The 27,942-nt window shown below is 35.6% G+C and overlaps 2 protein-coding genes across 5 annotated transcripts; one reads left to right on the forward strand and one right to left on the reverse strand.

The window, feature by feature from the left end:
* Window positions 1-1,317: 1,317 nt before the first annotated feature.
* Window positions 1,318-13,403, reverse strand: LOC104897939 (hypothetical protein). Of its 4 annotated transcripts, XM_057395518.1 has the most exons (24): window positions 13,138-13,403; window positions 11,238-11,368; window positions 10,861-10,945; window positions 10,693-10,746; window positions 10,502-10,593; window positions 10,279-10,382; window positions 9,883-9,955; window positions 9,359-9,761; window positions 8,717-9,040; window positions 8,455-8,643; window positions 7,994-8,101; window positions 7,842-7,905; window positions 7,542-7,669; window positions 5,583-5,829; window positions 5,186-5,414; window positions 4,619-4,742; window positions 4,470-4,528; window positions 3,978-4,071; window positions 3,705-3,894; window positions 3,365-3,466; window positions 2,830-2,957; window positions 2,403-2,468; window positions 1,533-1,648; window positions 1,318-1,492 (listed from the first exon to the last, which is right to left on the reverse strand). In XM_057395518.1, the coding sequence occupies exons 1-23, from the start codon at window positions 13,174-13,176 to the stop codon at window positions 1,538-1,540; spliced, it is 3,144 nt and encodes a 1,047-aa protein (XP_057251501.1). In that variant the 5' UTR covers window positions 13,177-13,403; the 3' UTR covers window positions 1,318-1,492; window positions 1,533-1,537. The 4 variants fall into 4 exon arrangements, with proteins under 4 accessions (XP_057251501.1, XP_010683214.1, XP_010683216.1 ...); XM_010684912.4 differs by having other exon boundaries at window positions 1,318-1,648; XM_010684914.4 differs by having other exon boundaries at window positions 1,318-1,648; window positions 7,994-8,089; window positions 13,138-13,402.
* A 12,425-nt stretch (window positions 13,404-25,828) lies between these two features.
* On the forward strand, window positions 25,829-27,694 carry LOC104897940 (transcription factor TCP15). The gene has a single exon (XM_010684915.4). The coding sequence runs from the start codon at window positions 26,354-26,356 to the stop codon at window positions 27,440-27,442; it is 1,089 nt and encodes a 362-aa protein (XP_010683217.2). The 5' UTR covers window positions 25,829-26,353; the 3' UTR covers window positions 27,443-27,694.
* The last annotated feature ends 248 nt before the right edge of the window (window positions 27,695-27,942 follow it).

Here is a 27,942-nt window from a genome sequence, read left to right on the forward strand (position 1 = left end):
AGAACATGATGGAATAATGTGAGGAACACTTGTTTAGGGATTGCCACCTGATTGCTAGAGTTTGGTTGGGCTCATGGTTGGGCATCCAAGTTCAAAGTGTTGCGTATATCCCTTTGGATAAATGGATTACAAACTTTTTTAATGAGTTATGGTAAGAGGATGGAATAATGAGTAAGCGATGTATAGGATTTTGTGCTATTCTCTGGGAAATATGGTTACATCGTAACTAGGTTGTTTTTAGAGCCTATAACCCGCACCCCATTGAGATTATGCGGCGGGTGGAAGATTTAATGAAAATGGAATTGAGACGCTTGGAGGTGGGGAAAGAGAGGAATACTTCAAACCCTAGACTTATCCTAGGGGGAACTAGAGAAGAGATCAAATTTAGCATGGGGGTATTTAATGAAGAAGCTTGTACAATCACAGTGGATGGCGCGTGGAAGAAAGATGTAAGGAAAGAATGTCCATCAGCAGGTATAGGTTGGATGGCAAGGAGGGGTCAAGAAGTGATCTTCAAAGGAAATGATAGAGTCAAAGCAAACTCAATGTTGCAATGTGAGGGTCTAGCAGTGCTAAGAGGCATTCAGGAGGCGCAAACTCGAAGACTGGAGCACATAAATTAAAAGTTCTCACCGATTCTCTGGCGCTAGTACAAGCCTTGGTTAGGAATATTGTCCCGTTTCAACTAGTTAGTATATGTCATGATATTGTGGAAATATGTAAGAAGTTTAGGTCCTGTATAATTATCAAAGTAGATAGAGGTTTAGTAGGAGAAAGTCATGTATTAGCTACCCAAGCTAGGAACAGTAGTATTGTATAATTTGTTGCTTGATCTTGCTGCCAAAAAAAAAAAAACATTATTACCAAGGACTACTCCATCTCCTTTATTTTCTCCTCTTTTGAAGTCAAAGTTTAAGAACCTTTATTAACGACGTGTATACTCATTATTAGATTCATCTCAATGTATATTATTAAAATACAAATTTTCATAACTTTTACTAAAGCGATTGAGATAAAGTTATAACTCAAATTGCGCAAGTAAAAGTGCACAAACAATGGTTGTAGACCGATATATAAAACCGCTTTCTCACAATATAGTGATTAGTCCATAACTAAAACAGTGCTCCAATTTACTGGATATGAGTGACGTTCCCATCTTTGCATATCCAATGCCGAGCATTCATCTACCATTACCGGATGTCAAAAGGACACAACACAGTTGTGTTTGACTGCAAAGGTCACGGCGAAACTAGCCCTTTATCATTACGATAGGTGTCAAGTGGAAGTGTAGTGATGTATGCAGCTGAGGCATCCAACTGATCAAACTTTTCGTCTCATTTTACTTTGAATATTTACTAAATTTACATTCTGTATGATATTTACAAGATACTCCACAACTAATCACAAAGTAAGAGAAAAAAAACTGTCCAATTTGGTCTGTGGGGATAAAAACACTCCATAAAAGAATTAGTATGTGACATCAAAAGACTGCAAGGAAAATAGATAGAGGAAGCAAGTCTTTGAATCCCAGGAAGTATCATGTTTTACTAGGACTGTTTTTCTGTTCAGCTACGCGCAGCGTCTCTTTTGCCATGGATGAAAATGTCTGAGCATTATCTTGCATTTCTGTGGTTTTCAAGCTAATTCCCTGGATAAATCAAAATTTAAGTACAGAAACAGTTTCACAACCATAATATCATAGCTCACAGTCGTCTAAGTAAAAAAATCATCCTCCTTTCTTTTCTTGTTTACATAAGTATATACTGTATATGAACTCAGGCTGTGGCTGCAAATGATAACCAAGATTTCAAACACAGCAAGCTTGCATTTAGCTATATCGCTTCTACGAGCTTATGTTATGAGGTTGCTTTGAAACATTGCGATTTATTTCTCATGCATATGATAATGTGAGATTAAGTGCCTTGATTCGAATAAAACAGTGTAATGTATGGCAGATTATAACCAGTTTATGATTATTCTGTTGGGGTTTTCCTGTTGACTAGACTTGTGTCTGTGTAACTGTGTTATACAGGTTAAATTTGTTATAATAATAGTAGAATAGTACAACAATAAAATTGTTGAAACCTTAAAAACTTCATGACATTGTTTCCAGAAAACGGATAATAAGCACCTCATGAATTATGCTTTCCCATATGTATCTTCTTCATCCAATTTGAAAAAAAAAAAACTCTGGTTAAGATATCGCGGGATGCATGGTGCACAATAAACGAAACTCAAGTTACAAAAGTATCCCCCTCAGACTCGTGTAACCAGAATATAGTTGAGTAAAATTTTCCACTTAGTTTTGCAAAATATAGTTGAAGGGATACTGAGAAACAACTAGATATTGCTTTAGTTCGAGGACAATATGATGACATTTTAATGCACATAGCAGTTTTTACCTGCAGTCTATTCACATTCTCAGTAAGCTTGAGCTTATTTTCTGTCATTTTGGCAACACTTGATTCCTGTAATTAGAATTAAATTACGTTTAGTATATGTAGCAAACAATTTTCAATATCACCAGAAAAGATGCTGCAAGACTACATACAGATGAAACAAATAGTAGGCATTCACAATTTAGGCTGTTTCTACCTCATATTTAGTGGATAGAAATTTTCCCCTTACAGAGAAGTGTTCGATATTCAATCATCTAAATACGCAAATGCTATCAACAGTAGCCAACTTTGATTGATTTAATAAAAAAGAGCTTTACCCATGATGACTTCATTCATCTCAAAAAAAAGTTGATACGTTTTCTAGTTAGCACTTAATGAATTTTATGCCTAGCGTTGTAGTTAAAAGAGAACGAGGAGGTTGAACTCTTACACTAGTAGGATTCGAGGATGAAAATCCATATTTCATCTTAATTTGATCAACTGTCTCAGTCTTCTCAGCTTGTGACTCTTCATGGGGTGAAGGTTTCTCGTTCTTGACTGTCATTTGCTTCAGTTTTCCTGGAGATGATAGTTTTTGATCAGGTGGGCAGAATATTCATCAGTTACATAATTAACATAACGCATATGCAGTATACTACCACCTTCATCATAATTCATGAAATAGGTGCAAGTTGTGAGGCACAAATACATATCACAACAAACATCATGGAATAGAATCTGAAACCTCGATCCATGAGGATATAGGTGGAAATGAGCCATTACATCTTAGTATTACACTTGACATATTGCAGAATAGCAGCCGAGTGATTAGATCAATACATGCTGATTAGTCTGTCAAAGACCTTTCTACTGCTTCCCTAAGAATTATGGAATCACTTTTGTGCTATCAGCATATTGAACTAGAGAACTTTATATTTCCCTAATCTAAATCTTCACATTTAGCGTTAAAAGATCAAAGTGCTGACCTTTAAATGACTGAAACTTGCTTGCAAACTTCTGCTTATTTAGCAATGCCATCACATTGTTCCCTTTTGGTTTTTCGTCCTGATCATCAAGATCAATGTCATCTGCAGAAAGGTACAAAGATAAACAAGGCATCACGCACTAAATTGACTTATCTGTCTAAAGATATACTTCCTCCACGCTTTTTTAATTGAAGCTAAACTAATTCACAAACTTCGATGCAATCTTTGATCATTGGCATTGATATCATGAATTCTAACATCTGATCCAAAAAGGCTTGACATGGAAAAATTCTAACATCTGATCCAAAAAGACAAACATATCAAGAGTAGCATGGCTTACCAATATCCAAGTCAACATTTTCATTTTCCAATGCAACATTAGCTGAACCTTCCGCTTGAGTAGGAAAATTGGAAACTGCAAAGTTCTTTGAGAGTTCTTCAAAAATCACTTTCCCGTCTGTGGCTTCAGCATCAGCTCCGTGGTTTGTTTTGCTACCAGTTACATCTTTGAATAGAGTGCCAAACACTCCCTATTAATAGATAACAAAACAAAGATATTCAGTCAAAAGTACTTTACTGGAAATGGAGACAATATACCCTCAGATGTTACTACCTTTTTCTTTTCTTTATGGACTGAAGGAGAAGTTGCTCCATCCTCTGAAGTCGAAAGATTTTTATCATATACTCGAGAAAGGGAATCCAAGTGTCTAGTATAACCAAAGGAACATGTCAATATAAAATACAGTATATAGTTAATTTGTGTCAAAGGACCAACTCAACCAAAAGCTTAAGCTGATGGTTGGAGTCCCAAGAATAGTTTAATACTCTATCACGCTCCCTCACGCGAGAGCCCATTGGGCTTGAAGTAAGGAGGGGGTGGATGAGACTTGAACCCATGACCTTTATGTCACGCTGGCTCCGATACCATGTCAAAGGACCAACTCAACCAAAAGCTTAAGCTGATGGTTGGAGTCCCAGGAATAGTTTAATACTCTATCAATTTGAAATCAAAGAAAAAGTATATGTGCATTCTGTTTGAAAGAACTAGTAACATAAGTCATGTTGCATTAGTCAGGAGAAACAATTTGGATAAGCATATGCTCACCTATACTTTCCATTTGAAAGCAGCATCGAAGCCACTGCCACTTCTTTATCACTCTGCATCTGGATCAGTTACAAAACCCAAACAGCTTGTGTAAACATCACTCGAGAAATACAGGAAAGTAGATATTATGAAGCATTGTACCATATTACCATTATAACTTCTCCATCAACAGAAGAGCATATGAAATAGTCCGGTAATGCGTTTGGCTTCAAGGGCGAGCATGTGAAACTTCTTAGTGTAGTTTTTTTCACAAGAGATAATTCTGGAAGGGATCTACAATTTCATTGACAAGACTTCAATGACAATAACTATAACTGCTTCACATATTAAATGAGTTCTCTTAAGTTGAACATATCCTTCGGTATAAATGTAGGATGATTAAACAGATAATCTCCCTTTACCAGATATATTGACATTATACCTCTACAAGATTATAGAGCTTGATCAGTGGTTATTTTTCTTTGTTGCATCAGCATGGACACTCATGTAAAACTCAAAAGGTTGTACGATTAACATTGTCAAAAATTTGAGACAAAAGCTACTCAGAATGAGCTCAATTTCGGGTTCTTAATCAAGGCAAACCTTAAAAACACATACTACTTAAACTATATTTAAATCCTCTTATCATATTTTAACATATCAAACAGCAATATTATGTGTTTGAATGGGTAATAACATTGATATATTTATAATACATAAGTGAAGATTTTACAAACCTTATTTCAACTATTCCACATGAAAAGACAAGTACGAGCCCTGTGCCAGAAGTATTGCACATCATAGATGCCCAACAACAGGAAGATGAATTAAACTTCAGTTTGTAGCAAACCTTCTTAACCCCCTGCGCTATATGTGGTAGCGAATAGATATATACAGCTTTCTCGGAACAAAGCAATAATTGCTGCTTTTGTGCTGGTTCTTCTGTAGAAGATCCTCTGCTTGCTTCTGTAGAATCAGATTCTTTTTAGACCATTTAGTTTCCATGTTACAAAAGGTTGGTAGTCCCACTTAAAAATCCAGACTAACTCAAAGAAATTAAAGTTCTGAAATAATTAGTCGAATACAATTGACTAAAAGTCACAACAGGTACTCCAGAGAAGAGATCTAGGTTACCTAAAGTCTGCATATACAGAGCTCTGGATGGTTTCTTAGGGTGCACTGTGCTACTGCTAAGTGTATTTCCAGAATCAGCATCAAGTGCCAATACAGATGAATCCCTTGTTGCTATTACCAGTATATTCTTTTCAAAACCATGAATATTTGATGTTTCAAACTTCAGAGATATAACATCTGCAGACAACTCGGTTCCAATTTGTTTCTGATACAAGATGGAGGAACCCTCTTTGTCAATGACTGAAATCTGGAAAGAGTATAATTCAAACTTGTTAGAGTTGCCAATTATTTCCATTGGTTGTGGCTTTTCTTTTCTGGCTCAAGAAAATAATGTAATAACAAGTCTTTGGTGTTTTTTCTTCTTTTAAAGAAAGCTCTTTCTCATGAAGACACTGTTCTCGCTCAAAAGGTTTCTCATGAAGAACAAAATGCATTTGGAGTAAAGCAACCATGACACTGCAACTAAAAAATGATGCCGTTAACTTTTGTTATTGGAAATAAACTCATCTTGAAATGAGGGTCACTTGAAGAAATGATAGTATCTATTGAACCCCATGTTTGTTGTGTGCACATTTGAGCTGTCCCACATTGGGGAAAGAGGAGAGAAAGTATCACATTGTAAGCTAAAGAGTTACTCCTACTATTGCCAATTGATTTTAGTATAGAACCTCCTTTAGGATTATATGTGGTCCGAACTCTCCTCCTCCTTATTGGGTGCCCACGCACATTATCAGCTCTATGAAATTTATCAGTGTCCACTTCATTTGTGCCAAATTAATAGGCCACATTCATTATAGTCTCATTTTAAAGCGGATAATATCATAATCTACCATTTTGATTTCTTACACATAGTTCTATTATTTTCTGTGAACAAATTACTATCATACATAAATCCCAATAATGTTCTTTACTAACTGGATCAGTCACTTTAACGAATGAAATGACCACAAATGACAAGAGACAACAAAGATGATGCAGAGGAAGTCATATGAAAATTTTCTAAAGATACGAATGTGGCTTCCAATTATATATCACTTCCTTTGAGAATCACCTCTTTACTGTTCTCAACCAATTTTAGCAGTAAAACTGTATAGTACTAGACCTTCGCCAGCAACTATGTTACTTGAATTCTTCATTACACCTCCTCAAGTACCTGTGTTGAATCCTCACCTTCTGACATGGGTATTTTAACTTTTGACACTTCTTTTTGGGCTAAAATGATGGAAAATTTTCATATATATCTGAGTCGTGTACTTGGACACATAATATGCCTGACAAATGTACTCGAATCCGAGTAATATAGGGCAGCAAGCCAGCAACGTAATCCGTAGTTGACGGTGATACTTTTCTTACTCATTGGCAAGCAACAAGGTATAGGTACCTTCCCCTTGAGTCTGGACCTAGACTAAGGCAAATCAATATTTCTGAACAAGAACATGGGTAGCTGCTCAAACAGTATATGCTCTTTCTTTATTCTCTTAAGATTCAAGCCTTAGTCTAGAGGCAACATATTCACACTGCAATGCAAGGTTGGCGTTTCTCACAATCATTATCATCAGTCTACAAACCTGAACCCATTGACTCAAGGAGAAAACAACCTTTGTATGGAATCTACATAACCAGAGAAAGATCACACTAAATTCTCACAACTTGCTGTGCTTCTTATTTCTATTTCATGGGAATCTTCTCTTGCCGCTGAAAAGGAAAAAGAGCTACATGCAATATTTTCAAGCAACAAACCAAGGATGTCTTGGCCTAGTGGTTAAGATTGAGGTGTTGTGAATGATAGGTCACAGGTTCGAATCCCCCCTCCCCTTCTTTGTACTTTGTACCGCCTTCGTGGCTCATATGGATCAAAAAAAAAATATCAAGCAACACGAGATGCTTCTTTAGGAAAGCTGGAGTACAACCCAAAAGTATAAGTCCTGGAAATAGAAGTGGAATGGAAGAAAAGCTTACATGTCCTTGTTCAGAGCCCACTGCAAGATATTTTGAGCAGCTACTTATGTCGAAAGAAAGTACAGGTCCATTGACTTTTATGAACTTCACACTATGGATGACATGATTGTTTCCTTTTTTTGAACTTCCTGAAGTAATTAAAAACCATATACTGTTTAAAAATCTTAATCAATTGCACCATATATAGGATATTAACTTGATATGCTGCTAGTCCAGATTTATATTTGACCAAAACAAATGCAAGCTAGAAAAAAATCCATGACCACATTTCATCAAAAGTTAGTGTCTGATGCAATTTACCTGGTAAAGAGAAAAATCCATTCTCTATGGAAAAGGGCTCAGGCTTAAAGTGATAGATACGGACCTGTGTAGCAAACAAGTTCTGTAAGATAAAAAAAAAAAAGCACAAAGTTCAATAACAAATTAACATCCCTGAGAAGACCATGCCTTACCATTCCACTTTTGTCTCCAGAGAAGAGAACCCGCGATGAATAACAGTAATAAATTGCAGTTACTGCTATACCACTCGGAGACAAATCATCCTCGTTCTGCAAATGGCACTGAGACAATAAAGCCAGGATACAATGGAAGGTTGACAGTGGCCAGAAATAGTTCTTAAATCATATAAATAACTCATAATAGCTTCAATCATGTATAAAAAACATTGCAAATCTCGGAATCCCATTTTTTACACGTGACTGTTAAGTTATGATTGTCTTTACAAAGTATGTTTTGTGTCAGCATTCTGCACCTCACAAGGTTCATTAATCCCTATCATTCATGCTGTGTTGCAGGCAGCCCTGTAGAAACATTAAGCTGTTCCCCAAAAGTAGTTTTTCCATGTTGTACATAAAAAAAAAAACGCATCTACTGTATCCACTGGATATCATAAAACATTGAGAAAGACATTGACCTGTTGCGTAAGTGATAGAAGCGGAATCAATAGGGGGCACGTGACATCCCAAAATTTGACTGTTCCGTCACCATGTCCTGTAATATACAACTTCTTGATCTTTGCAAATCCAGTAAAGTGAGGTAAATTGACATGCTTTGCTTCAAAAGGAAGAACGGATGGGATATTTTTCACGACTGACAAGTAGTCCTGCATAATGCTTACCTTATGTAACAGTGAATATAATAGAGCCAAAACAAGAAATGAATTGATGTATTGTTACCTCATCCTCAGAAACTATATTGTTGGTATGGTTTGTGATAAATTGAGCAGTAGTAGTACTTGAAGCAGAATTAGGAAGCTTTATTATCAATTCACTTGGTAGTGATGCTGCAGACTTTGATTGGGATTGCAACAAACACTTCTCAATAGAATGATCATCATAGGCATATATGAGACCAGATTTTCCCAACAAAAGGAGAAACTGTTGCTTATTTTTGCTTTGTTCATTGGAGCAAGAAATGATTTCAATATCAAGACTTGGTTCAGGCAATTGAAGCCCCAATTTGGTTGTCCGAGATTCAGTGTCTTCATTCAATAAGATCACCTGCGACAATAGTTTTGAGCTCTACATGAAACGATCACTTAACTTTTTCCAAGACTTCATATAATATAGGAACACAGAAATTTTCCTGATACATCCTCTATGAGAGAGCTAACCTAATTTAGCATTTAGCAATACTCATATAAAAACAAGTTATGTAGGAACCAGCATAGTAGAAAAGCCAGATTACCAAAATAAAGAATCTGAACTTGATTGTGAATTCAACTAACTTGATTAGAAGCAAGATCATTAGATGTAAAGCATCAAAACAATAGCTCCTGTAAACATTTAGTTAAATATGGTGGATGTTGATTCATATACCTGAACCAAGTTAGTGGATGTGGCGTCAAAGGCACCAATAACATACAACCGATTAGCTTTACCATCTGAATACACCCACTTCAATGATGCTATAGGAATTTTCTCCAACCTATATACTAGATTGATCTTAGAAGTATGGACATGTTGGGTATTGGAGGAGTCTATACCCCTTGGAGAACCACTTCCTATGTCAGAATTAGAAAGGATCGTATAGATTGAAATATCTCCAGTGTCATACCCAACAGCCACTTTACTTCCAAAGGGGCACACCCAGCATGCAGCTGTTACTGTCTTAGTTTCCTGCAGATGAGTCGCTGTTCCACTACCTCCAATTGTGAAAACAGCTTTGCTTTCTTGGATTGCCCACAACGTGATTAACCCATCAGCAAATATAATCAGAATTCTGCAGTTACACAGAAAGATGTAAGCAATAAGGGTGTAATAAATAATGCTATTATCTCAACAACAATAGGTTCACAGAATGAGTTCACCAGTTTCTGGTCATGGAAACACAGATAAGGTACCTCTTGCTTTGTGCAGTTGGTTGAGGTAATACATACATTACAGAATGGTCCACTGGATCTCTATTAGTATGCCCTGAAAAGAACAAGTTATCTGTAAGAATCAGCATGAATCTCCCTCAAAGCACACACAAACGTGCAGATTGAGAGAATAAATAGTTGATAGGATTTGGCCACACAAGAACCCGTGACTTATTCTCCCTCCCAAGTCCCAATTGAGCACAAGACTTGAGTGTAAATCAGTCATCAAGGATTCATGATCATTGCAGATTCAAAAACCCTATAAGTAGATCATTGCATAAACTCTCAGTTCGATCCTCAGCAGTAAACCACAGGTCAATATCATAGAGCGTATAACGAAACAACAAGGATCAGCAATTAAAAGAGTGTAAAGCTCACCATGTGAAGCTGAAAAGGGAATCCAATATCTCATTTTTTCTATCTGGCACGATTCCTTTTCAAGCTTCCACACCGTGACATTACCAGCACGATCTCCTATATATCTGCCGATTCAAATTGATTTATTGAGCCAATGATGTCTTACAGTAGCAATTAGGCTTTAGGTACATCAAGTGCAAAGAGAATGTATATAATATCCATACAAAGACAATGAGGTACTTACATAAAGAAACATTGTTGCACTACAGAAAAAGATGTGATCTCTTCATTGACATCATGTACATGAGACATAATCTTTTTATCTACATCCCAAACCTAGTTATGAAACAAGCCACACGAACCACACAAAAACATGTAAGTACAAAGATATGTAGGAAACAAGAGGCAGGAATATAAGCATGGAACTTTAGCTACCTCAATTTGGTCTTTCAATGTAACATTCAAAAGAATTCCCTGGTTTTGAATGAACTACAAGGTTAAGAAATTAAACATGGATTAGCTACTACATTGATAAAGTATTATAGCGGTGCAAAATGACCATCAAGTAAGGGTGAGAAGTTTTGGATGCAGAGTTGGAAAAACCTGCAAAAACTTGCTAGGTTGTACATCATTGGACTCCAACAAGGCTTGGGTGTTATCTTTTCCAAGCAATTTGATCTGCCCATTTCTACAGATAAGAAACAAAATTTTAGCCCATTTGGAGTTTCAAGCCTTCATGATTTGAACAAGTCAATATGATAATATGATGTAATCTCTACATAGAAAATCAAATTTGTGAAAAACTGATGGTGAATTAGGCTTAAGAAGTTGTATTTTTAACACAAGTAAAAAGTTTCTTCAAGAATGTCAAGCAGATTGTAGTTATATTTAGTAGTGCAAGTAAGTTTCACACAAAAACACAGACTACAATACACTCTTTGCATTTAGTAAAGAAAGTAAAGCAGCAAAAAGGAACCAACTTTGTTGAAATTGCAAGAATTTTTTGTACTGGATCATAAGCTAACATAGCAGCTGAAGATGGTACTCCATAATGAAAAGCTAGACGAGGATCAACATCTTCAGGTTTCAAACTTTCCGAGCTCTCCCCAGGCTACAACAGAATCCGAAAACTGTCAGTTTAAAGTACCCAAAATTGCTCAATGCTTATAGGAGAAATGCTAGAACATACTACTAGTACATATACCAAAATTCAAACCTTCCCCCCTACTGCCCTGCAGGCCTGCACCCTCCATTATTGTCACACATTTCTGTTATTAGCAACCATAAGAACTTGTTCATTATCAACTAGTTATCTTGTTTTCTTTCATTTCTTTAAACACAAATGTAGAAACAAGAATAAATTACTTTGCAGTTTTATGTTGTTGGTTTTCACAGAATTATAACGACTAAAGCAATACATGATTACATGAGTATGACTAAGGGCTTGTTCTCTTCAGCATAAAACAGCTGAACTGAACTGAATTGAATTGAACTGAATTGAATTGAACTGAAATTAATAGTGATATGTGAGAGTTAAAGTATTGTCAAGAGCTGAGTTGATCTGAACTGAATTGAACTGAATTGAATTGAACTGAAAATAAGCTGGGGAGAATAGGCCCTAATTTTAAGTTCATTTATAACCTAAATCATATGAGTTCTAAAATCTTAAAACCAAAAACTCGAAACTCGAAAGTGATACCGAACATACCCTAATTAGTCTCTCACACTAGGCAATTGCTAATACAGTAATACCCTTACTGTTTTACGAGTACTTATAGTAGCTGCAGATTCAACTGATTTCTTACTTCTTATAGCAAAGATTTCATTGATACTAAAAATCAAATAACGGATTGACATGAAAATGAAATAGGAGGTCCTATTACCAAAAAGAATCAATGTAAAATGAGATGCATATCTCAACTACCTAATCATGATCAAATCAACATACTTACCAGTTAGCAACATACAGCATTAAGCATTTTTTCGCAATCTCAATATCATACATGTAGCAACTAGCATTACTCACAAAAATTAATGAAACAACAAAACAAAGGACTGAAAATGTTAAAAAAAAAACACTAATCAACTAATCGACCTTTTATAAAAAATATTAAAGAAGAACAAAATCGACCTCAACACCATAAACTATAGCTCGGATGCACTCAACATTACAAACTTTGACTAGTATTCAGAATACCACAAACTACTCGTCTGGGCCTCAGGGAATGCGTGTCATAAATCAGTGTTACTCCAACACCTTCATTTACCTCAAAAACGAAGTATCGTGTTGTGTTGTGTCTGACACAACACTTTACTTGGATACTTCATTTTAAACTAAAAACTTGACTTTTTCCTACAAAATAACCGGGTTGGACACTTGAACACCTGTATCCGTGTCTGAGTAACATAGTCATAAATAACATGAGAGGTAACTTTTCTCACGGTGACTAGTAGCCAATCTCAAGTTTTCCTCTCTAAAACTCTTCTTCTTCCCGAACAAATTTGAAAACTGTTCCTGGAAGATTCATACATCCGGCATCATTTATGACACGCATTGTACCCAGATCAATATATGGTGTTCTGGCTACTAATCAAAGTTTGAGAGTGTTAGGTGCACCACGGCTATAGTTTGTGGTATTGAGGCCAATTTTACTGAACAAATTGACAATAATCAACCAATTAAACAATCAAAGAATAAAACATCTACTACATTACTTCATATCAATGGCAGTAAATCACAAAACAGAAAAACAAATTGGAAGTTAACTAAACAATACAGTTTCCACTGAATCTTGGATATAAGAAAAAAATAATGCAAAGTAAATAATCAATCATTAAATCAAATAATAAAAAGCAAGGAAATTTGATTGTGATACAAACCTTCCTTGTTGCCTTTTCCACAAGCTTCTTTACAAACATCCTGAAAAATTAAAACTTCACAAAAAAAAAAAAAAGTTGATCCAACAACAAAAACAAATGAAGAATATGAATTTTATTAAATTTATTTGTTTTTTAAGAGAGATTTTGAGAGAAAGAGTTGGAAGAGAGTGAGTAAAATGTTGTTAATTGATTGATTGATTTCAGTTATTAGTCTTAAAAACGAGAAACTCCACTGTCCAGGAGAAAAAACTGTCATTGGACAACTTTTAAAAATAAGATCTTTTCTTTCTTTCTTTTATTAAAGGATATGGTCGGTGGTTTAATTTTAATTGTTTTTCCCTCTCTCAGACATTTGGATTTACCCCTAGGATTCCTACACGTACGTTAATAGTAGATGTGATTGATTGATGACTTGGCGTGTTGAACAAAATAAAGAAAGAGACTTTTGACTGAGAGATGGATAATGCACTAGTGAAAATGGAAAAAACTTTGTATACCTACTGGGATAGACTATCCACCATTAATAAAGACTTGTTGAGGGTTGTAACAGTGGAATCCAACTCAATGTAATTATTATTTTTTGACGTTCTATGAATATTGGGTTGTTTACCCAGTGGGTAGGTGTAGCAATGTCCGGTAAAAATTGTTAAGACCTGTAACTCAAGCCGGCATGAATTTAGTGGCTTTGTAATTTGTTTAGAGAGGTTGACTTAATAAGACTTGTGTTTCTAGCTAGTGTTTAGGTAAATGGGTTGACTTAATAAGACATGTTTATTAAATGGATTGGATTAAGCTTGAACTTTTAAATATGAGCCGACTATATATTATTTCGGTTAATACTTAAATTTCTATGCTAATATTAATATTATTAGTTTTGATGGTGACAAGGGTGTGTTTTCTTCACAGGAAAAAACGTAAACTTTTCGTAACTAAATTTATTAGACCTGATTGACCCTTATGACATTGAGGAGAGGTGGTAGCTAAGTGGAGTAGCTAGCACCCCGAATTATAGGGCATTGTCCAGGGCTAAAAAAATCTTATGACATTCTTATAGGATACAGAAAAAGCTTATGCCCTGTTCTTTTGGAATTATATTCAATGTTGTTCAATTTATTTAATTTCACTTTAGTTAATTTCAATTCAGTTCAGTTAGTTTCCTCTTACAGTTTTCATTCACCTCAATTCAACTCAGTTTAGTCCAAAAGAACATAACCTTAATCAAATCGATAATAACATAAGAAGAGGCCGTCAGGCCGGGGATACATTAAATATTGAAAGTGGTACATTAAGCAGAAAAAAGGAAAACTTCAATGTAAATTGATATCATTATCATAAACATTCAATATATGTAGGACTTGAGTTTAAATCTTTAGTGCTCCATCAATTCAGCTAGTAGGGTTTGTTTTCCTTCTCTAACTTATTTTTTTCAATACTCCAACTGCTCACCCAAAAACAAAAACAAAAAAACCAATACTCCAACTTCTTCTTAGCTTTGATTTTGGTCTGGTATAACGAATCCATTAGGCTGTCCTATTTGAAGACCCGGTCCAAGGCCCAAACTTTTTAAAACTTCCAGCGCTTTAAAATGTAGACTCTCAAATCATTTGCTCGAGTCTTGTTAAATGTGGATGCATTTTGGGGCTTGAGCTACTGCTAGGCTGCTCACTGCTGTTGCACTCCAAGCTCTTGCATACATAAGGTGATAAGGATCCCCTTCAAATACCTCGTCAAGGATTATAGCAATTTATATTTATATAAAACGGTACTACGGTGGTTTTAAGGAGTAGGAAGTTTTACTTAAAGACTTGAGAGTTCTTGGCTCTAGTGTTAGTTGGCGACTTGCCGTTAGAGATGGTCAATAGTACGGGTAAATTCAGCCCATCTATCCCGGCCCGTCTCGTGGGCCGTGTGGTTTGGGCCCACGAAAAGACCAGTCCAATACGCCTCAAATCGTGAAATTAGTGGGTGGATTGTGGGCCAGATTTTTTGAGCCCAATCCACTAAAGCCTGCTACTAAAACCACCTAGCCCGGTCCAGGAAACTATTCCAGCTCGGCCCATGAACCGGACCAGACCAGCCCAGCCCAACCCGAGTAATTTTTTGACCAAATTGTGTATATTTTAATCAAATTGCATATATTATAAATTTATAATACAATCAAATTCAAAAATAACGAAATTGTTCATTAATATTAATAATTAAGATTTTTTAACCAGAATAATACAAACTTTAGTAGGGCAATACCGGTTATTAACTTGTTGTAGAAGGTAACAAGTTGATGTGGTTCAGGTGGGTGGGGGGTTGGGGGAGGAGGGAGAAAGAAGAAAGATCATTTTGTAATTTTTTTTTACTTGTTTTACAGGTCAAAGGTCAACTTGACCTACTGGAGGAATTTTGATGTAAGGTTTGTATTGTTAAAAAATAATCAAAAGTTTGTATTATTGCGAGAGAACAGGCAAAAGTTTGTATCATTATAGTTAAAAAATCCTAATAATTATGTATATTTTAATTAATTTTAAAGGTTTTATGTAACAATAACGAATTATTTCAATGAATAAAATTGAAAAAAAGACAAAAAAAAAAGTCTCATCTCGGACTATCAGCCTAGTCCAGCTCGCTAGGTTCACTGAACCGTGAAAATGGTAACAGATCGGTGTGGACCAGCCGCCCAAACCATGAATTTTCACGGTCTGATCCTGACTTGTAGGGGCAAGATCATATGAGAATGCTCCTTACATGAGAAATGAGAATGAATCTCAACCACACGATTGGATTAGTGTTACAACACTTGTTCATTAGAGTTATACCCCCTAAAAAATCTGAGCCGGAAAAAAAAAATTGATTTTTTTTTCCTAATATTCTTTTTTTAGAATTACATCACTATATCATTAAAGTTACATGACTTATTCGTAAGAGTTATAGCGCGTAAAATTCATTCTCATTTCTCATGTAATAAGTATGCATTCTCATATGAACTCACTTCTATGTACAATATATATATGTAGAGATGGCAATGGGTATGATCTGGATAGGGTCCTCTAGGATCCAGATCTGTTTTTAGGCAAGGATCCATATTCTACCCGGATCCACTAGGTAATAAAAATGAGGATCCAGATCCGTATGGATCTGGTTCCTAAACGGATCCAAAACGGATCCTTGCCTATTGTCTTCAGATTAACCTAATTTTCACAATAGTTAAAGATTTTAAATGATAAAGTTATCTAATATCAACCAAAAAATACATTTAATTTTTGAAAAATAACCATTGCAACTACTTACAAGTATTCAATTATCAAACTGTAGTTTAGTTATCAACCCTATTTTCGTCGAATTTAATTATCCTGTAAATTCGCACAAAAATCACACATTAATTAAAATAATAATTCGAAATTCAAGCGAAAATTCATTTTACATGTACTAACTAATATTATAATATTATCAAAACATAATATTAAATTATAATAATATTATAAAAATGGGTAAACGAATCTGGGTAATAATGTAGGACCCAGTCCAGATCCTTTTTTTCAAGGAGGATCCAAATCCTACCCGGATCCATAGGGTCCAAAATTTGAGGATCCAGATCCGTCAAAAATGGATCTGGATCCACGGATCCGGGTAAGGTCCATTACCCACTGTCATCTTTATATATATGCTCACAAGCAAGTTCCACTAGGATCTCCACTATCCCCACTATGATTCCTCAAATCACATTGCTGCTCTTACTTTCTCAATACACAAAACTTATCTCTAAGTGTATCAAGAGTTCACACAACTCATTTTTCAATTACAACTCTTTAAATTAATAAAACTCTAGTATTTAAGACGTAAGTATAGTATTAGGAACTGACTACGAACTTATGGCCTATAAAATCTTTTGAACTCATAATGCTTTTGTGAATGTCAGTTGTGATTTGTTTGGTAGGATTGTTCCTCCTTTTATAGATAAAGGTTCTTTGGAATTAAGCACCCTTCACGATTTTCTCCATCAACTGTCTTCACTCCTAAAACCAAGGCATGATTAGTTAAGTGTTTGAGAATCTCGAAGAACAATTAGCCAATAATCACAATTTACATCTAAATACAACAGCTTTATCAGAGTAGTTTGAGAAAATCTGTTGAAATCAAGTTCTTGGAGAATAACCAAAAGAAACGAAAAATACTTAATACTTTAATAAAATTAACACTTGCATAAATTCTAAAAATAAACTCATATATATAATCTTCATGTCTTCACACATAAAAACTTCAACTCTAACGATTCATCTTCGATTTCAGCATAAACTTCATAAATCCTTGTAGGAACTTAATTAATAATTCCCGGTAGTAACTTGACACTTGAAATGATTATTCTTCTTTATCGACTATAGGTCTTGGACTTGTGTTAAGTTAAATGCTTTAAGATTTGTTCCTTCTATGGAACTTAGATGCATGTTCCCTCTTAAGAAATCATAATGCAAATTTCTCCTCTTGACTTTATTATATTGCAACTCTAAAACTTAATTATAATCTTCACACAAACTAAAACCATCAATTCATAAGTTTACTTCTCATCATCAAAACATCAAGGGAAAACAATCGTGTAATCACACTATTCATAAGCTCCAAGAAGCACATTTTATAGTCCTTATAATGTCAATACGTTCCTTGCAGTAAGATACCAAATAAACACCACAAATCGTCGCACTTATCTCACTATTTCCACTAGCTAGTTAGCGTCACCATAATAATAAGAACAATTGATGAGCCTGTAGTAACATATAAATGGTATAAGATCTAACTCGACTTATAAATAAATTAATATAATATGCTTTAATAAACACTCAAGTATAACGTAACTTAATAATTGCCGCCAAACCTTGTTACATTTCACACCCTTGTCAGGTGCACTCATCTCAATTTATTAGTCTTTTAAATCCACGATTTAAGCAAGTTGATGTTAGAAATTATCGTATATCATGATCTTAAATCAATCTTATGATGCATGATTCTAGAAGTTTCATTTTTCTCAAACTTTAAATTCAATACATATATCTATGAAAAATTATTATATTAGCTAAATCTTTAATTACTTTGACAAGAGTTACCTATACACCCCCCAAGTTAAGATTAAAGTTGTTAACAACTTAAAACTATACATGGCAATATTTGTTGTTCATCACTTTTTAGTCATGATATAGTTGGAAACTTCCTATAAGGAGAAAAATCAATAGTGAGTTGTCAACATTTTTGGCATATATTTCAATACACTTCCATGCCTATGCATGTGGTGTGCATGTAGACCATAAAATGAATGATGTGATATTTATGTACAAATAAGAGTCCAACTCCCTTCTTCTCAACAAGATAGTGTATATATAGCATAAATTGACAATATATTTATGTAATTTATTGAGTAATTAATTGTGTTCCCATTTTGTTTTGGACTTTATGATATGATAAAGAAAGGAGAAAAATAAAGATTCTTATTTAAAACTTGGAAAATGGAGAAGAAAATGGTTAACATGAACAACCACCAACATTCCGACATGGCTTTTTCTATGATTAAGTTGAAAAGGATGGCCGTATGTTTGGTAAGCCATCTTCATCAATCATCACCGCAAATTGTATATATCATACAGTTGGCTTGACACATGACATACCTCTACTCTAGATAACCAATCCATATGGTATTGTCAATTTTGCTAAAGAGTTAGTGGTCTTAGAAATTTGTGCTATCATGTCCGACTCTTTAAAGTTTAAGCCACAATTGTCTCGATTATTTTTCATGATTTGTCATTGTCTTTTTATTATTTTGATTAGTGAAATAGATATTAACAAAAATTGTTATGTTTTCTTTTCTGTTTATGGTATGATAGTGGCTATGGTTATTGGTCACTCCCACTTATACGAATACTTGAGTGTTTATCTCACAAAAGCATACATGTTAGATCAAAGAAGTCACCGCAATAGTATCACTTAAAAAAGTTGAACCTCAACCCAAAACACAAAACCCCCCTCCCCCTCCTCTCAAACCCTAATATTTATTACTCCCTCCGTTTCAAAATACTTATAAGACATTCACGCTTTACGAAAATTTGCTTTGGTAAAAAAATATCTTTCATAATATGGTACATAAAAATTATACCGTTGGATCCGTCTTGAAAAATACTATAATAACATTATTTTTAATAGTTTTTTTATCAACATAGACTGGGAGTAATTAACGGTCAAAGTCCAACCTCAAATATCGTGCATGCATTATATTTTGAAACGGATGGAGTAGTGTTTTCAAGGGGTCTAGAGTTAGGATTAGGGTTAGGTTAATGGTTAAATTAGGGTTGAAAACAACAAAATAAGGGTTAATGACTAACGGCAGTTAACGCTGTTAGTCATTTAGGATATTTGGGTGTATTATGTTGAAACTGAGAGGTACCCCATGTATTTTCAAAAGTGCGGGGGTACTCGGTGAATTTCGTTAAAACTCGGGGGCATTTGGCGAAAAAACCGTAAAAAAAATACTGCATACAAAGCACTGTTGCCAGTACTTTGTACGCAGTTCCTGGTCTGCAACTCTGCATCTAACTAATCCAATTAATCCCAAGCCAAGAAGCATTGAAAATAAAAAACCAAATGAGCAAACTTAATATAAAAAACGATTTTTTCACCAAGTACCTCCGAGTTTTCAGAAAATTCACCCGGTACCCCCAAGATTTTCAAAATTCACCATGTACTTCTAAGTTTCAAACTAATACACGGGGTACCCTTAAATACCCTTAATGACTAACGACGTTAACCGGCGTTAGTCATTAACCTTAATTGATGTCTAATCCTAATCCTAAACCTTAACCCTAAACCATAAATCTAACCCTAATCCTAACCATCCCTCCCCCACCCTCCCACCACCCTTGTACCCTCCCACCACCCCAGCCCCCACCCCTCCCCCACCACCCTTATAGCCTCCCCCACCCCTCCCCCTCCCCAACCCCCTACCCCTCCACCGCCGCTCGACCGTTGCATCCTCTCCCCCACCCCCTTCCCCACCCACTGCAGCTCGACCGTCGCAACCCCTCCCCTTTCACCGCCGCTCCGTCGATTTTCATTGCTCCCCTTCCATTCTATTTTTGCTGCCCAGATTTCCCCCACCCCGTCGATTTTCGTTGCTCCCCTACCCGTCGATTTTCGCTCCCCAAATCTTCGTCCACGCCGCCGTCGATCTTCGATGCCCATAGCTTCATCCACACCGCCGTCGATCTTCGTTGCCAGATGGTGGCTCGTGTGTGATGCCTAGATCTTCGAGACTTAGGGTGAGATGTGCCGAGAAAGATGGTGGGGAAGGGGTAGGGAAATCGAGGGGAATGAGGGTGGGGACGGGGTATCGACGAGGTAGGGGTGTCGACGGGGTGGGGGAGGGAGGGGGTTTGGGTGGGGGAGGTTGCAGGGGTGGTGGGAGTATGGGGGAGGGGTGATTAAGGTTTAGGACAGGGTTAGGCTAAGGGTTAGCATTAGGGGGTTAATTAGGGTTTAAAATAGAAAATTAGGGTTAATGACTAACGGCAGTTAACGTCGTTAGTCATTAAGGGCATCTGCGTGTATTAGTTTGAAACTTAGGGATACCCAATGTATTAGTTTGAAACTTAGGGGTACCTGGTAAATTTTGAAAACTTGGGGGGTACGAGGTGAATTTTCTGAAAACTCGGGGGTACTTGGTGAAAAAACCGTATAAAAAACCAACGAAATAAAAACATAAAATTAATATATATATATTATTATATTAACATAGAATTAGAAAAAAGAATACATTAAATTAAAGTAAACTGAGATAACAAGCAATTATACAACAATAATTATATATTAAAATTAAAAAAACGAAAATTATACATATAATTTTAAAAAAACTCAACCGAAAACCAGATTCAAGAATATAACGAAAAAAATCGAACAAAATACAAAAATTAAGAAATAAAAAAAAACTCAAAATAACAATGAAAATAAAAATTCAGAAATGAAATTATAAACTTAAAACTGAGCTAAACGAAACAAAATCAACGAAGCAAAACCCAGATCTGAAATTATGAACGATAGATGATGAACTTGCGTTGCGACAAAAGATCGAAAAGTTTTGATCTAAGAGCACGGCGGCACAAAGAGATGAATGACGCCATGAAAAGATCTGAAATCCATTAAAAGATGAACGACGAGGGACGATGGACGACGATGGCAGAGATGCGACGATGAAAAGATCTGGTGGTTGAGACGCGTGCGACGATGAAGAGGTTGTCAAAGATGATGGTGCTGAAGATCTTGTGGCGAGTAGGTTGTTTGTTGATGATGGATGATTTAGGACGACGGATGAGAGAGGAGGGGGGTTAGGGTTTGAGAGAAACAAGGGGGAAGAGGAGAATCAGAGATGGATGAGAGGGGAGAGAGATTAGGGTTAAGGTTTTGTGGGGAGAGGGTTTCATTTATTAGAGGTTAGGCTAGCTGGGGAGTGGGGAACGTTTGGGCCTAAATTGTTTTGGGCCAATAAATTGGTGCGGTTTGGAGAAAACCGCATTAGTTTATTTAACTGATTCTGAGCAATAACAATGTATACACGCCACGTGGCACATAACCATTATACTGCCTAAGAATTTCTGTTAAACATCTATACAAATATATTAAAAGGTGTGCCTGACAATGTATACACGCCACGTGGCAACCCTGTTACTCCACTAGAATTGTCCAATGTATACATAAGTCATGTCAATTAACAAAAGTATAATTAGCTTGCAACAAGATTTGAACTGATGACCTCTTGCTATTACACGTGACACAATTACCATCTCAACCAACTTTTAATTATGCTTTAAGTGTTCACATTATTATATTTGTACCTTTTGAATGTTGAGTTTTCTTTAATACATTTTAATGAAAATGGAAAATAAAATGCATATCAAGTTCGGAAAACAATATCAACCCGTGTAAGAGTTAATGCCTTGAATGTGTTCGACGAAATGCGTCGAAGTTGAGTTATGGAGTATCGCCCGATCGGGCCCGAGACAAAGTTGCAGAAGCGAGTTATTTGGAGATGGCCCGACGGCATCGGGCAGGGGGCGCGATCGGGCATAATCACCGAATTACGACTGGGTGTGATGCGCCCGATCGGGCCCATAGCAAATTCTGGATTCGTAATTATCTCCCGATCGGGTGGGTTCCCGGTTTTTGCGGTAGACGCGTTTTTAGCCGCGAAGTATAAATAGGTTATTTTACCTAATTGTTTAGACGATGAATTTTAGTCTAATTCTCTCTGTAATCTGTTTTTCCGCACATAATAAAATATATATTCTCTCTCTGCCCGTGGACGTAGCCAAATTGGTGAACCATGTAAATCTGTTGTCTTAATTTCATTGTTTTGCATTCATTATTTGTTTCTTTCTCACGTCTGTCATAATAACCCGGGATAACGTACGAACCCAAATACTAGTTATTATTAAATAAGTATAGCATAAAAGACACGGTTTTTGCTTTTCATCGTGATTTGGCTATTCATAATGGCTCTCTCCAAAATAGTCAAGATGACGAGTGCTTTTCATAATGGCTCGATAACACTAAACAACTCACGTACTCGTTAATGATTGATAAATTCTTAGGCAAGATTCACAAATCAAATAGATTAGTAAAAAGAATAGACATCTCATGATTGCTACTTGATCATCCACAGCCAAGTACTACGAAACGATATATATAGTATGTCGATAAGGATTAATATTAACTTCTATCATTTTGGATAATAACGTTTAAACATTGAATTTTCTAGATTATGATGGTGGAGAGGGGAAAATTATTAAACAAATGAATACACTGTAATTGAAAACACATCTCAACTAACACCTTTATTTTTTTTGGTCTTCCATGCTCAGATCAATGTACCATCAATTTCCAAGATAATAATTGGTTTTGGTGTGTCTATTAGCCAACAACTGCATTCATTCACAAGTAAAGTGATCATACTTGCTTCTATCTAGTAGTAATACTCAAAATAGGTATCAATAAATTCTATCCTATAATTACACATTTCTTTTAAACTTGTTCTTTAACGGCCCGTTTGGTAGTTGGTCATAAATGGTGGTAATGGGAATAAATTTGTGTGTAAATTTGTGAAAAATATCATTATCCATTCCTATGGTAATGCTAATTTATCCTAAAATATCCACTTTCCTTCTTGAATTTTCATTCTCATCCAATACCACCTTGTAGGTGGTAATGAGTGGTAATGAAAATTGCTTTCCCTTGGAGACAAAAACACAAGTTTAGGGGTGAAATTGGTTTCCCATGGAGAAAAAAATGCCTCCCCATGGAGATTTTAAGGGTGCTTCACTAATAAAATTACACTTAAAATTCATTCCCATTACCGCATTTTATTAACGACTACCAAACGAGCCGTAATAGTAATCATTAATCATAATAGAACTACTACTTATAATTCCACTACAAGGAAAAGGGCTTATTGCAACTGTTATTTGTGGATCAGTCGATATACTAAGATCACAATCGTTTAAATTAACTTTTACGACCAACAAAGATTAGTAGACGCAATATTTGTGGCCGTTTTATGTTAGTTGCTATTTACTCGCAAATTTGCAACCACTACAAAGTTTTGTGATCGAATATGGTAGTCACTCACCTTTTTTCCAAGACTCACACTATTCCTAGGCTTTGTCTTGCCCCATCAAACTGAAGGTCATATATTATATTTGTTGGTGTTTTCGTCATTGTCTTCCTCATTCATGTAGTTTATTAGATGCACATAATACTTGACGTGCGTATTAGAATGGAGGCAGATAATCTCTATATATATGAGGACAACAACCCTTAATATAAGTATATAACTTGACTCATGTAGCTAACGATTCCATTGTGATTAAGACTTTTGCTTAGGTAATATTATTGTTGTTGATGATGAATTCAATTATGACAAGTATAATTGATGTAGCTTATCTATATATATATATATTAAAAGGCGTGCGTAACAACGTCGATGCGCCACGTGGCACCCTCCTCCTGCAACCAGAATTTCGCCACGTGTCCGTTAACCAACAAAGTCAAGTGGTCATTATTTTAAAAATAAATATGCTGAAGCTTGGGCTCGAACCCGTGACCTTATGTAAGGGTTTTCAAAGAATCACCATCTCATCTAACTTCTCTTGGTGATCCATGTTTCCACAGTTAATGTTATTAAACATATCCCTTGCATCCTTAAAAATAAATAAATTTGCATGTTCATTAAAATTAATTATGTATGCATGATACCATTTGAAGAGCAGTGTTGACCACTACAGTACTACCCCTAGGGAGTTTTAGTTCATGTAAGTACATATACTAAAGTCTTAACCACTAGGCTAAGTTGTGTTTATTGTTATTATCATAAAGTATTATATTAATAAATGAAATTTTTTCTTACCCGGGGCATAGCCCGGGCCTAATAACTAGTTTTATACTTTAAACTGAGATCCATATTACATACATACATTTAACAAGGCAACTTATAGAAAAGTGATATGCTATAATGCTAATATAAAGAAAACATATATAATGATATCAAATAAGTACTATGTTCTTATTTTTTTCATCTTTATAACCCTGAAGGAAGAAATTTTTAGCATAGTTAACGTGACCTAACAATCAGGGTAACTAAAAATCATGCATGCATCGCGAACCTGGTTTTTTTTTTTTCAAACAAAAGTTCTAATCTTTTTGGCATAAATAAGAGTAAAATTTGAACATTATATTTTTTTTTAATAAATTTCGTAATTAAAGCTTCTATCACTTAACTCTTTTTTTATTAATTTCTTTTTACTTACTCTTTCTTTTAGGTTTTTGAAATAAAAGTTGATAAATGATAAAAGAATGTTAAGTAAATTTATTTAGGATTTTTTTATGTTGTATTAATATGTTTTTTTATTTTGAATAAATTATTTCACTTTGTTAATTCATTATATTATTCATTTCAGTTGATTGTGTTTGTGAATGGATTGATGAGATACTTGATTGATGTAATATTATTTTTTATTTTTTTCAGCATAGATGTATTAATCAGTCAATGTTTCTTTTTTTTTTAGCTCGATTATAACTAGATTGCCTTCAACATTTAATTTGACTTTTTAATGCTATATATCTAAGTTTGACTTTGTTTTCCTTTTTTTTTATAGTATACAATTTGAGTAATTGGGTACATCATAGCTCCCCCCTTCCCTTATATAATAGAGATGTAATAATACGGAAGGCAATTTCCTAATTTATATCGATCCTAACATGATTAATTGAAAAACTCAACAACTTAATTAATTAACATAATTTTATTAGATATCAATTTAATTTAACAATAAAACTAAACTATTACTCCCTCCGTTTCCTGAAGATCTTCCTTGTTACTGTTACTACAGATATCAATGAGAATCAATTTGTGTGGAGTGTGGGGTGGGTAAAGTAGGACTCGTCCACTTAGTGAATAGTAAACCCCGGACTACATGGGTGAAACCCACACCCCATGTAACCAGGTCAGTCTGGAGGACAAGGAGGGAGCAACTATCACATGGATACATTGCTGTGAGCCTGTCACGACAAGTCTTGAACCCGAGACCTGATATATCACATATGGCACTCAAACATCTTGCACTGGCCCAGAAGGGTAACTCCGTAACTACTCCCTATATTAGTGTTATTAAAAGAAACAAAAAAAATCCTAGATGACATCTCACAGTCTCACTACAAGCAACAGTGATAAGGAGCATTATTATTTGTATGTTCCCATTTCCCATGATCACCTGTGCATGCATGAACAAGTACAAAACCTAGTTCAGGTGAAAACAGTATCTAATAATCTACTTCACACTCCTCACTCCTCACTCCTCACTTCTCACTCACTTCAAAAATACCTAAGTAAACAAGAGAGAGAAACAAACCAAAGAAAAAAAAAAAAACACTGTTGAATTCCCCACCTTTAATTTCTCCCTCCAATAATCAATCATATATCCCTCCATAACCACTAAGTCCTCCAGCTTCTTCATAAACCCTTTCTTCTTCACTCCATCATATCATATCAAATATCACTCTTTCTTCTTTTTCTCTCTCCTCTAAAAAAAAAATCCCTCCTTTAGACCCACCCATCAATTTTGCGGGTCTACAACTTAACCCACTTTTTTTTTGCCCTTTTTCTTCTTCTTAAGAATCACACTTATACATAAATTTAAAAACCATGGAAGATGATCTTCATTCTAATAACAATAACTCAACTTTTCCACTACACCTTCTTACAACAACAACACACAACAAACTTGAACCGGCAGAAAATAATGAACCGGCGGTCCTTCAGGCCGGTTCTAAGAAACCGGCCCCGAAGCGGACTTCGTCGAAAGACCGCCATACAAAGGTTGATGGACGAGGAAGAAGAATCCGAATGCCGGCTCAATGTGCAGCCCGGGTTTTTCAGCTAACCCGGGAGTTAGGTCACCGGTCTGATGGTGAAACTATTGAGTGGCTACTACAACAAGCTGAACCGTCTGTTATTGCTGCTACTGGAACCGGAACTATCCCGGCTAATTTTACTTCACTTAGTCTTTCGGTTCGTCGGTCCGGTTCGACCGTTTCCGCCGGTTCACACACGAGACCGTTAGGATATACAAGTAACAGTTATTTTGGCGGTAATAATAACTTTTACGTGAGTCCTTCTAATTGGATGGGTTTTTCTAATATGTTGATGATTAATGGTGATCACTTGAGTGATCCTAGCCGTAGGATTAATTTATTCCCTACTAGTAGTGGGTTGGTGGATTTATCATCTACTCCTTCCACCACATTGCTTAATCTACACCCTACTAGTGATGTTGCCACGTGTCATGGGAAAAAGTGCGACGATCAAGATCGGGATCATAACCATGATGATAATGATGAGGATGCTGATGGAGCTTTGAATTTCGGGATCGGGCCGGGTCATGGGCCGGGGTCCGGGAGTAGTAGCACTACGACGTGGGCTTTTCCTAGTACTAGTAGTGCTACTAATAGTAACGGTAGTAACAATGCTTCGGTGGCTAGTGGATTGCATTTTATGAATTTTGTTAATAATAATAATCATCATAATAATAATAATACACCGATGGGGATTTTTGCGGGGCAGCCCTTGATGGGACCTGCCGGTGGCGGTGGTGGTGGCGGTTTTGATGGGCAGTTCGCGATGCTTGCCGGGTTGAATAACGGGTTAAGGGGTATGGTGCCCGGTACAATGATTGGATCCAATCAACAAGAAAGGTCAAATAATAATGTGGATCATGGAGATGCTACTAGCTAGAAACTAGCTAGCTAGCAAAGCTTACTACAAACTAGGTATGTTATTTGTAGGTCAAACCAATTTCATCAATAATTACGGAAATAGAGTGACGCATAAGCAAGTCATTGGTCATTGTTTTCATGTATGCTTTTTTGAGTACTTTTATTTTTGATTAAAACGAATTAGTGTGTTTTGTGTGTATGTGCAAGGTGACAATCATTTTAATTGTGGGTGTTAATATAGTTTTTGATTAATGACAAGATTAATTATGTACATGCTCTCTTAATTTAGAGACATTCGATAAAATAGTAGCTTTCATATATATTAGCTATATTTCCCAATTTAATTGTCCTTGCTAATTATTTTAATTCAAATTTCATAATTATATATTTTGCATACTAAAATTGCATAGTTGAGATGAATGGAGCATTTATCTACACATGTAGTCATGTATGATGTATTTGGCTATTTTCTTTGCGTGCATAAGGATCTACTTTTGTTAGGTGTACCATTTTCATAAT

The sequence above is a fragment of the Beta vulgaris genome, chromosome 6 (genome assembly GCF_026745355.1).
Source record: "Beta vulgaris subsp. vulgaris cultivar EL10 chromosome 6, EL10.2, whole genome shotgun sequence".
Lineage (NCBI taxonomy): Eukaryota > Viridiplantae > Streptophyta > Magnoliopsida > Caryophyllales > Amaranthaceae > Beta > Beta vulgaris.